The sequence below is a fragment of the Theobroma cacao genome, chromosome 3 (assembly GCF_053813885.1).
Source record: "Theobroma cacao isolate CCN51 chromosome 3, ASM5381388v1, whole genome shotgun sequence".
In the NCBI taxonomy this organism is placed as follows: Eukaryota; Viridiplantae; Streptophyta; class Magnoliopsida; order Malvales; family Malvaceae; genus Theobroma; species Theobroma cacao.
Genome location: NC_142641.1, coordinates 43,504,371 through 43,516,470, shown reverse-complemented (window position 1 = coordinate 43,516,470; position 12,100 = coordinate 43,504,371). Strand labels below are relative to the sequence as shown.

The following is a 12,100-nucleotide window of genomic DNA, read 5'->3' as shown; positions in this document are numbered from 1 at the left end:
CTGTTCAATTGGTGCTAAAGTAAAAGGAATAATTCGTTTCATTTAGATTTCATAGATGGGTTGGACTTCTATCTAGGTAATAATTTGGACCCTTGGAGGATAGGTCACAGACAAATTGGCCTCTTATTTTAAGCTTTTCTTTTTTTGTAGAAATTATGATTATATATTATATGGTTGATCAGAACCTAACTTTATGGTTAAGCAGAAAGAAAACCAGGAGACAGTCGGGCCAGAATCAACGGATTAAACAAAGCTAAAAGCAAAAAGTCATCATGAATGTGATTATTATTTTATTTTCCTTTTGACATATGTAGACCCCCTTTACCGGCAGGCGACCGCATCCCATTATGCTTTTTAAGTTGCTTGTCTTCTAACGCAAACCCTCTTCCTGGTCCTTCGTGCTAACGATGACATTAACGCAAATCTTCAACATAAAAAGTTGCGAAACCTTTTTTCTTTTTTTTAAGCTTATCTCCCTTTCTAGGGGAGCATGTACAAGCTTATCTCTTCCTCTCTTAGGCAGACACAACATGAAAGCTCTGTTCTAGAATCCTCCAGAGGAAATCTTTAAGGCTGAGAGGGACAAGACAACTAGCAATGTTCCTGACTTGTGACTGAGATTGTAGCAGGTTATATTTACAAAACCATATCTTTACTAAGTTTCAATTTTGATTAAGGATTAGGATCCTATGGGAAAAAGTCATGGAGAAATCAAGATTATGGTGAAAACAAGCTGTTAGAAGGAAAATTTTTGCCTCCGGATTCTGATCCAGAAAATAATAAGAACTAAAAAAAAAATAATTCATGAACTTGAAAGCTACCCATAAAAGAGATTCAAGTCCCCACAAAGTGATCTGCGACCATGTGACATTCAACTGCAAAGAAAAAAGTAAATGGAATAGACAGGGGACTGATATATATGATCAGACCATATGGAATATTTAACCTTTTTATCATTCTTTATTAGTACTAATTAGCGGTTAATTTAGATTAATGTAGTAGGATTTTTCCTTTTAATTTGCAACTGATTTAAAACATAATACTAAAACTGTTATTATTATTATTATTATCATTGTGTCGGTCTTTTCTGGCAATTCGTGAAAAACACATCAGTATGGGGCCTCAAGCCGCAGCTTATATTGAATGGTTTCCTACCTGGCCACATGGTTCTAGACAAATCCCACATCTTCAGCACTAACATCATCAATTTTTTTTTTTTTTGTGAAACTTTGAGTTCTGGAAAATCTAAGATCAAAAAAGGAAAATTAGGTTAGCTTTGGGTTGGCACTGCTTATTTTGACTAAACACTAGGGTTTTGGATTTGGATACTCCTGACGCTGGTCCCATGCATTAATTTGAATAATTATTCATTAACTTTGCATAAATTATTCATTAACTTTGCTAGATTTCAATTCTGTCCTTTTAATGGATAAGTTTAAATTCGAAAATTTTCAAATTAAAAATAACTAGTCCTAACCATTAGTTTGTTGCATTTGAATTATCATATTACATTTTCTCCTGTTTCTCATTAATTGATGACTAATTTTGAATTATCCCACTAAATATTATTTTCGTGTTTCAAATGATTGCAGTCACTTCTCTGAAAACATGATAAACTTGAAAGCTTTCACAGCCATGGCCAGATCCACAACTACAATTATTTACACATGAAAACAGGCTTTTTTGAGTTTTTTCAAAATCAGTGGGGGCAATTGTTGTCCCCACCCTAATGTACCATAAATTTGGAGACCTCCTCCTCCCTAGCATTTATCTTGGGCAAAGCCGACAGAAATCTCCCTTTAATTTTTAGTTTTTTAAGCTTGAAGTCTAGACATGGAATCTCTAAAGTTTTTGTGAAATAACCTCCAGGACAAGTTTTGATTTGCTTTTGGAAACATCGCTCAGATTCCTCTGCCCTCATCTCTTACTCTTTTTTTTCCATCTCTTTTTCTATATATATATATATATATACACACATCATCATCAATAATTGGATGCACTCATTTATCTTCTGAAGAGAACCCAAATCTGTTACTGTAATTCTTTTTTTCTCATAGAACGAGGCCTACACAAACAATGTGATCGATATGCAATAACAAATCAAATCACTAAAATTAATGGGTGTCCTTCATCTGCATCCAACTTCAATATCCTCAGATAACACCTCAATCAGTTAAGGTTAGGTCAATAATGCCATAAACTCTGAAAAAGACAGAATAAGAAAGGGTAATAAGACATTTGGCATGTCAGTCCACTTCTCAATTAATTACACGCATGATTTTTTAGTTCTGCCAGATTCAATAAAAAAAAAGCATCCTGACGTTGATACAATATTTCTATTGTTCCTTTAATTTTATCATCGCTTAAAACAATGCTTGATGGTGACGTTCTGAGGGCAGGCCTTACCTCCTAGATTGAATTTTATTTTTGATTGACGACGTGGAGGATCAAGTCAGAAACTCCCAGCTCAGAAATTCAGAGGTGATGCTAGGGCTAGGGTTCGAGGATGAGGATCAAATCCTTGCCCGAGTCAGAATCAGATGTTTATGCACTGATGCTCAATTCACTGTCATTAGACTCATTATGGGTTTTGATTGAGCCTAATGATTAATTGCAAACTTTTGCTGCTTTACTGTCTGCCTTATGTTTGCTTTATGTGCTCAACAGTTATTGAACCCAATTTTTTTCACGTATTACTTTTACATTGTTGACCTAATTTGGAATCTCAAATGTTCAGAGTAATTAAAGTGTTAAAATATTTCAAATTTCCTGTTTTCCTCTGATGCAGTCAAAATTCATAAAGTAATGCATATCTGAAAATTGGTAGGTAAGATACAAATCTGAAAATTCTCTCATCAGTTTTTTTATTTTGCAGGGTTTTTTTTCTTCTTCTTTTACTGTTTTGGAGAGGGGTCCATTAATCCTAGGATTCAAGCAGATTAATTCTTACTTCATAGACAATTTAACCACTCTCTGCACTCTTGGCACAGCTGCTAAGATTATAATTACAGTTCGTACTGATATTCAAAAAACCTACGGTTAGCTTTGAAATGTACATTGTCCACCTATATTGATTGTTTTCTTGGCATCTTTTCTTGCCTATGCTTTCCTACCCATGGTAGTTTTATTTCCCCTTCAAATCAGGCTTTTCCTTCCTCATTCGTGGGAACCACAAACTTAAGGTTTTCTATAAATCGACCATTCTTTTCCCTCTCTAAAATCATAAACTTCGACCCTTTAACTTTCCTACCAATCCTGAGAAAGAGAGAGAATGGAAGGCTCATCTTCACGCCATGGACTGGCGATCCTGCTAATTATCCTTCAATTCACTACCTACACAGCCTTAAGCTCAGCTGATACACCATTTCACAGCCAAAGAAACATCGAGTACATCAAATCTTCTTGCAGCACCACAACTTACCCCAGATTGTGCTACCGCTCCCTCTCAATCTATGCAAGCAAAATTAACACCAGCCCCAGGTTGTTAGTCCATACTGCGCTCAACGTAACCCTTAAAGCCAGCAAATCAACTTCAAGGTTGATGATAAAGATCTCAAGAATCCATGGTTTGAGGCCTAGGGTAGCTGCAGCCATGGCAGATTGCATTGAGGTAATTGGTGACTCTGTAGATGAGTTGCAACAGTCTATAGGGGAACTTGGTCACATTAGAAGCTCAAATTTTTCCCTTACAATGAGTGATATTCAAACCTGGGTTAGCGCAGCGCTGACAGACGAGGATACTTGCATGGATGGATTTGCAGGCAAGGCCATGAATGGATATGCAAAAACTATGGTAAGAAAACGAATTGTTAAAATTGCACATTTGACAAGCAATGCCCTGGCTCTCATCAACAACTATGCCTCAACTGAAAGTAACTTACCTTAATTTCTCCTCATCTGGAATACTTCTCGTGAAAGTTTGAAGAGAAGTTACTTAAGGAAGCCCTTGTTTTCTTTCTCCTTATTTGAATTTCTTATAGTAACACAGTGAAGATTAATATGTACAGGATTTATCTTAGTCTGTTTTAGAATTATGCAGCTGTTGCTTCATGTTCAATTTGCTTTGGGAGTTGTATGCTTTCAAACGGGGCAATGAGAAAATTTTGTCCCAAAGTAAATTTAGAAGCACAAGTTGATAGAGTTGTAAGATAGCAGGAGATGGCAGATTGTGTTGTGCACTGCGTTTATTACTGTTTCTTGATTTCTGTACTGTATCAAAGGAGTATGGAACTCTGGTGTGTGGACTGCTATGGAAATGTACTACAATGTCAAAAATCAAGGTCTGCTTTCAATCTCTTCTCCCACCTGAAAATTCTCAATTATTGTTGGATTAAAGTATACAAGACAGAATTTAAGCTATTCATAATCTACACACTCATTTGTTTCCCCTTAATTATCTTGTAAAATTATTTTGGCCATGAATCCGTATCTATAGATGCAACATCTACATCGACAAATTTTGGGGAAGCTTCTTGTCTAATCCTAAAGTTAATAACTGATTTGATGTTTACTTTAGCCCCAGGCACCCGTTGGTTAATGATATGGATTTCCTGATTTTGCAGTTGCATGCGCATGCAAATTGTTGTTTGTGGATCATCCAGTTTCTTTTCATACAAGTCCAAAACATTCCAACTAAAGTTTTGAATCTTTTCCCAAAATTACACCCCCAAAGCCACAACTGTCCAAACAAAAGCCTAACTGATGAATCAAAATATAAACATGTTTTATTACCCTGCTTGATCTTTGGTTTCCTTAGAAATTGCATAAGATATTTTAGTGCTCTCAGGAAATATCATATTGCGGGTCCAGTCAGGATGTAAAAGCTAGACAGGATTTGTGGAGGCATGGATTCTCATGCTTTTGAGGCCAACCGGTGACATTTTCATAATTCAAATTTGAGTGATATGACATTTGGTTTCTCTTTCAAACAGCAAAATTGCAGCCTTATTTTCCATTTTTCTTTTCACTTTGTTATGTAGGGAAGAGAACAGTTTCAATGATTTGCCTGAACAGAAAACAATATCATTACAGCAATTTCTAGAGATACTTGAATTATCTGGACAAAAATGAAGGCTAAAGAGTAGAAACATTATGATCTGGGCTGACCCAGATCAAAATCGAACCTGCAAAATCTAGTAGTAATATTTATCTGATACATTTCAAACGTTGATAAATCATCTTCTATTAGCAGAAAAGGAGAGTTACTCAGATTAGCAGAAGAATGAGAAACAGATACTTAAGTCACCCCATTGCAAGAATAAGGAGGGAGTTGCTTGTTGGGGTTTAATGAAAGAAAACCAGACAATGAAACACATGCATTGCATTTTGCACATGTAACATCATAAATAGAATTCAAATTAATATTGTTTTTAATGTAAAAATGGATCGGTAAAAATCTTTTTCTGGCAATTGACATGCAAATAAATATATATTAACTCTTCCATGAACAGAGCTTAAACTAGGATTGCGATAGACAATGTAGAAATACAAATTTTGGATTTCTGGAATCATTAATGCTATCATATCATCTTTATTGCTTAGCTACTATATTCTGAAACAGGCCTTTCCCTGTAAGGAAACCCAAATTCTCAGACTTTGGAGGGGAGGAAGGATTTTCTATAAATTGGGATTTTCTCTTCCCCTCTCCAATTCATTAAACTACCCCATAATACACCAAAAATTGAGACATGGCAAGAACATTTTCAATCCATGCATTAATAATTCTGCTTATTGCTCTGCAATTCTCCTCCTACTTTAACACATGCTCAGCCTCTAGAAAATCTCATAGCAATGAGTATCTTACAAACCAAGAGTATATAAAAAATTCTTGCAGAGGCACAACTTATCCTAAGTTGTGCCTTAAATCTCTTGCACGCCATGCAAGCAAAATCAAAGCCGACCCCAAGCTATTAGCCCATGCAGCTCTCAACACGACCTTCTTCGCTGCCAAAGCGACTTCAAAGTTGCTAGCCCATACGTCAAAAGTGCACGGCTTGAGACCTAATGAAGCTGCAGCCATGGTGGATTGCATTGCGGATGTAAGTGATTCAGTGCAGAAGTTGCGAAAGTCTATAAAGGAAATGGACCGTGCCGAAGGCTCTGATCTTCAGGTTCAAATGAACGATATTCAGATGTGGGTGAACACAGCATTGGATGAAGAGGAGACCTGCATGAATGCATTGGCTAATAAGGCCATCAGAAGCAAGGTGAAGCGTGGAGTCAGGAGACGCGTTGTTAAAGTTGCACTTTTGACAAGCAATGCATTAAACCTTGTTAAGAGCTTTGCCTTGGCTCAGAAGAATTAACCTAATTAGGCGTTAATTTGCTTCTTGGAAATAAATTGAAGAAGGTTTGTTTTGAATAATGGAAGCAATATATATATATATTAATATATAGATTGCGTCCAATTGAATTGTTATTATTCTGTATCAGATTGAATTTTTCTCCTTTTTTTCTTGGAAATAAATTGAAGAAAGCTTGTTTTGCATAATGGAAGCAATATATATATATATATATATATAGATTGCTTCCAATCGTTCTTTACAAATTTAATTGTTATTATTATTGTTATTATTCTGTATCAAATTGAATTTCACTTTTTTTTCTTGGGTTATTAATTTGTGTGCATATTCGAATGATTTTTTATAAAGTTTTTGTATAAAATACAAAGCTAAATATTCAAATAAGTTCCTTAATTATGTCAAAAAAATCAATTCAACCTTTATCTTTTTATTTCGTTCAAATAAATCCCTGAATTTTTATTTCGAATCAAATAAACCCCTTTCTTTAACAGTTGACTAACTTCTATTAGTCAAAAGTACATATGGTATTTTTATTCCACATCATCTGCCACGAGGCAGATAATGTAGCATTAAATATTGTTAATTAGGATTGAGTAAATAGGTAAAAACGTAAACGCATAAATCCTAATTAATAATATTTAATACCACGTCATTTGCCACGTGACAGATGACATAGTATAAAAGTGTCACATGTATCATTGACTAATGAAAATTAGACAATAGTTAAAAAGAATGACTTATTTGACCCAAAATAGAAGTTCAAAGACTTATCTGAACGTAATAAAAAAAATAAGGATTGAATTGATTTTTTTGATATAATTCAAAAACTTATTTGAGTATTTAGTCAAAATACTATTCACATATACGCATTTAAACTTTTAAAAAGATTTATCATGAATTATGTATTCAAATTTAAATTTTTACAACTTTATTAAATTTAAATAGTGAATTTTTTAATTTGGGTCTCTAAGTCAAACGCATTAATCCAAATTCATGTTGTCGAACGGATCATGTAGAATACGTGTATTTTATGTGCGCAATCTATCTTACCATTAATCTTTAAATAAGAGGGACGACAGCCTCTTTTCAACCGGCAGTTCCAATAAGCTAAGTCAGGCTCAGTTCTTAACCGAAAGTCTAAAAGCCATGTGAAGAACCTGAGCCCGACCTTGACTATTTTGGGTCATATATTTCTTTTTGTAATTAACTAACATGAGACTGAGTAGTTACTGAAAAGGAAATGAGGATTTTGATAATTATAGGAAACCTGGATTTTGATAATGTTTGTAATGCACATATCAGTTTTGGTATACCATTTATACAGTCACAGATAAATTACAAAAGCATTATAATGAATTTGTAATGTTACAAAATAACAGAAATCTATCTTGGTGGACTACAAATCTAACTGTTGTATCCTTGGTTAAACTCACATAAAGTAAGAACGGAAATATGACTCTACAACTAAGCTGCAATAATCTACATGACCACCAAAATCTGCCTTCCAAAATGTCTATTGTTTAGAAAGAAAGAAAGAAACCCACAAGCATCCTATATACTATGTTTATTTACCGACCGCTCCTCTCTTCTTTGGCTTCAAGGGCATCCACGTCCTCATTTGATAAAAGATCGAGAGTAGGTTTATAATAACCCCATTCCTTTCTTTTCCTGATACATCAGAAACAAAGGGCAAACCAGTAAGTATCTCTCTCATGAAATTTTCCAATAAAGTGACACATCATAGAGATCAGAGATCAAATAAACTGAATGTAGTTATACCATTATAGGAAAAGCAATGCACAACTCATATGGAGAGCAATGTTACATTTGCTCTGTTGTGATGTAAGCAATGAGCAAATTGCTTATAGAAAAGCTCATTAGCTTGCTTTGAACAAAATCAATTAAAAAATGCTTTAAAATTCAAGGTACTTAGATCCTAAACTTGTTGGGGTAAGTCTCAAGATCATTTCACTTTGACATGCAGCTTTCATGCAAATTTTAAACCACCATGACAATAAAATCAAAGGTTGGGTTAGAAACCTAAATTTGAATATGGATTTGGATTTAAACTTTATAAACGTCAATAATGTTGATTTCAAATTCATGAATTTCAAATTCTTTGTTTTAATGAATCTAGGTTTGATTTCAAAATTTCAACCTATCATAAATTCGGGATGTTCTCTAATATGGGAGTATGTAAGAAATCCTAACTGTTGGCTTTAACAACTACATACTAGAAGAACTAATTTGAAATCTTAGATTTTAAAATCCAAATCCTACCCGCTAAATACAAAATTCCAGACCATGAACAAATTTTCAAGGCTCATTACGAAAGAATTTTGCTGCATAAGATTTATTTAAAGGGCCTACCGAACCACACTTGATCTGAAACTGAATAACTTTATCAAATCCAGTGCAGCACCACCTGCTTTACTGTGAGAGAGGAAAAACAGAGAGTAGTGTCATCGACATACATAAAACAATGAGGTCTTACATGCTTAGACAAAATAAATGTAGTAAGAAAAAGGGGAGAAAAATGCTTAGATTAAAGTATTAAACCATTCTGATGAGAAAAAAAGAAGTTCCTTCCCCCTATTTCTGGCTATATTATAAGCAAACAACACAAAAACCTGGGAGGGAAATGTTCAGCACCCCGGCGACCCTTCTTGCTTATTCTGTTCTCTCTTGCTGAAGTTACATTTTGAATTGCAATCTAAAACACATAGCACTACAATGATAAACAACTCAAACCAAATAACCAATATGCCATACAACATAAGATTTTATAAACACATAGTAGCTACCTCATAAAGTTGCTCCCTAATTGCATAGGCAATTGCAGGCTGCGAAGAATAAAGAAATGGTATACATATTAAATATTTTAAAAGAACAGAAACAGAACAGGAAACAGTGTTGAAAAGAAAAATACTGTGTGGTAACTGTTTCTCATCCTTTCTGGTAGGAAGAATATGTTACTGGTATACTTCTAAGAACATACTACTTACCCCAACTTCAGGGTCTTCAATGCCTAAATCTTTGCATAGAGTTCGAGAAAATTCCTCTGGATCACTTTCAAAGTTGTTCAAGTCCTAAAACAAATTAGGATAACTACATTCAAGCATCCGATTGACATAGAATGTGAAAGATAAAGAATGAACAAGCATGAGTAAACACGGGAGGGATTCGCAACTTGGAAGCATATAATATGATACAAAACACTTCTACATTCTTACCCATAAAAATTGATCCCTGATAACAGTATGATTGACTCGAAGGTCAAGCTGATAAAATCCATGCGATGGGTAAGTAGGTGCTAGAAATTCATAAAAGGAAATTGGCAATATATATATATATGTTGTTGGTATTTTATTAATGAAAGGCAAACCTTAATTGGAACAATCTTGTCACCGGCATACATATCTTGGCCTTCATAAGATCGAAAGTCAGCGAGCTGTGACTAATAAATGATGCGCAGAGTGAAGAATAGGAGAATGTTAAATTCAACACTACAGAATGGCTTTAAAGTGTCAATTATTATTGTTGACAATTGATAGTTACCTGAATGGATTGAACAATTTGCGGAATGAAACCAGGGGCAAGCTTCAAGTCCTTCACGGTCCTTCTGGCAAACATCACCACCTCCGAATCTGGATCTTTATTTACACATAATTATATGTATACGCACCCACACACACAGAGAACATGTTTGGTTAGCAAATTGTAGCTAAAAGTTCCAAGAAGTTTCTTGAATTCATAAGAAACGATATTTAAGGTCATACCACTAGGGTTCCAAGTAAAGGCGTCTTTATAGCGCTGCCCGTCCACTTCGATGTCCAGCCGAATGGGTACTAAATTTTCAGCTGTAGGCCTTTGAGTCAAAAAAAATTAGCGATCAACCTTTTTATGCTAATAAGAATGAAGACTCGAGGCCGTAAAAGTATTAGAAGTAAACCTAGAGGGAAAGAAGGAATGGGGATAAGGAGGGGGAGGAGGAGAAGCTTACATCCTGAACTTGAGAGGGGCTTTCCAAGAGGCTGATGCCGGCGCTTTCATATTGAAAGAGGATTGGAACTTTTTTTTTTTCTTTTTTTGGATAATCAATCGATAATTGGATATATTACTTATCACCTCTCCTTCTTTAATTTCGATTTTTTGTCTAAGAAAACAGATATATCTTGAAATTTCAGTCCTCTTTTGGGCTCATAATATCCAATTTACGCAGGCTCTAAACGGGCTTCCTAAGCCTTTCGTTCGAACCACTGTTAGGGTTTCGAAAAAGCCCGGTTTTAGGGTTTTCGAAAATTAGTGTTTCCAAAGAACCGGTTTTAAGGTTTCTAGAACCGGTTTAAGGGTTTCCAAAACGGAACTAGAGTTTCCAAAACGGATTAACAGAGAAAAAAAGAATGAACAAAAACAAAAATCAGAAGAAATCTGAAAATAGGAAAAACGGAGACAAAAGAAAAAAAGAAACGGACAAACGACAAAAATCAAAGGGGAAAAACCCTACAAAAAAAAAATCCTATAGAGCAGCAGCCAAAAAACACACAAAATCACTAGAAACAACAAAGAAAAAAAGACAAAAACAGAGAAGAAGAAAATGCAGAAAAAAAAAGAGGCTTTAGTGCTAGTGTAGGTAGAGAGGAAGAGAAGGGAAGATTTGGGTTCGGGTTGGATTTCTAGGGAGTGTTTGAGGGTTTTCAATGGGTAAAACGGGGAAAGAAAAGAGGAAAAGAAGGGAGTTTAGAGGCCGCCGGCGATGGCAGGAGCGGCCCAAGAAAGGTTTTCAAGGATTTTCTAGAGAGAGAAAGGTGCTACCGCCAAAGAGGGAACAAAAAAGGAGCCAAAAATACGTCGTTTTAACAACGATGCAAAAAATGAAAGAGAAAGGCCCATTAAAAAAGGGGAAGAGAAAGGAAGAGAGCAGCCCATATAGGTGAAATGGCCGGCTCAGAGTGACAAAAAAAAAAAATGGGGCGGCTGAGCTGAAAAGGCCGAGAAGATAGGAGTGGGCCCAGCCCGTGGAAGCCCAGTAAGGACCAACTGCCTAGCCCACTATCACATAAAATATTTGAAATGAACACTTTTAGGAATGGCTCAATAATCTCAAAAACTTAAAACAAAATATTTAAATGAGATATTTTTTATTAAAATTTTATTCTTTTAATTTTTTGAGATGAAAATTTTCTAATTAAAATTTTATAATCAAATTCTTCTAATATTTCTTTAATAATTTCTTATTCATTATTTTTATTACTTGTAAAAAATTTATCAAGTGCTCCTTTTGAGATTGTATTAAACTTTCATTTTTTCTTTTTTAAGCTTTGAATAATCAGATTCATATTTTTAATTTGACATATTCAAATATTTATTATAAAATACAAAAAATATTTAGTTATTATAATTATCTTATATTTTTTAAATGGCTAATATAAAATCAATAATCACAATTTCTAATTCAAATAAATCAACTATCACATAAAATAAAAATAATATAACAATATAACATAAACTTTAAATTAAAAAAAAAAGTATGCAAAGATTAAAATAATAGTACTTAATTATTGAATATTTAATGCAAGCCGCAAATGAGGCTAACTGCTTTATGCAGATTATAGTATAACAAATTTTCTATGTATTTTTTGAAAGAAAACTAAAGTTAAAGGAAGAAAGAGTAAATGAGTAAAGAAAAATTTAAAAGTGGATATTACAAATTGATAAAAATAATTAGTTTTATATATAGAAAAAAATAGCTGTTAAAAATTCTAAATACATATTACGTTAGTTGATTGGAATAGGAG

At 34.2% G+C, this 12,100-nt stretch overlaps 1 protein-coding gene and 2 pseudogenes across 6 annotated transcripts; 2 read left to right on the top strand and 1 right to left on the bottom strand.

Annotated features, from left to right (window-relative positions):
• The first annotated feature begins 3,093 nt into the window (after positions 1-3,093).
• LOC18606332 (21 kDa protein pseudogene) lies at positions 3,094-4,304 on the top strand (annotated as a pseudogene).
• A 1,269-nt stretch (positions 4,305-5,573) lies between these two features.
• On the top strand, positions 5,574-6,490 carry LOC18606331 (21 kDa protein pseudogene; annotated as a pseudogene).
• Positions 6,491-7,633: 1,143 nt separating this feature from the next.
• On the bottom strand, positions 7,634-11,084 carry BSH (transcription regulatory protein SNF5, putative (BSH)). Of its 6 annotated transcripts, none has more exons than XM_088804949.1 (10): positions 10,306-11,084; positions 10,082-10,170; positions 9,861-9,949; positions 9,688-9,753; positions 9,536-9,583; positions 9,308-9,391; positions 9,107-9,145; positions 8,933-9,015; positions 8,673-8,735; positions 7,634-7,970 (listed from the first exon to the last, which is right to left on the bottom strand). In XM_088804949.1, exons 1-10 carry the CDS (start codon positions 10,353-10,355, stop codon positions 7,871-7,873), a joined length of 711 nt encoding a protein of 236 aa, XP_088661075.1. In that variant the 5' UTR covers positions 10,356-11,084; the 3' UTR covers positions 7,634-7,870. The 6 variants fall into 6 exon arrangements, with proteins under 6 accessions (XP_088661075.1, XP_017973986.2, XP_007039949.3 ...); XM_018118497.2 differs by having other exon boundaries at positions 9,861-9,955; positions 10,306-11,080; XM_007039887.3 differs by having other exon boundaries at positions 9,688-9,759; positions 10,306-11,080.
• Between the last annotated feature and the right edge of the window lie 1,016 nt (positions 11,085-12,100).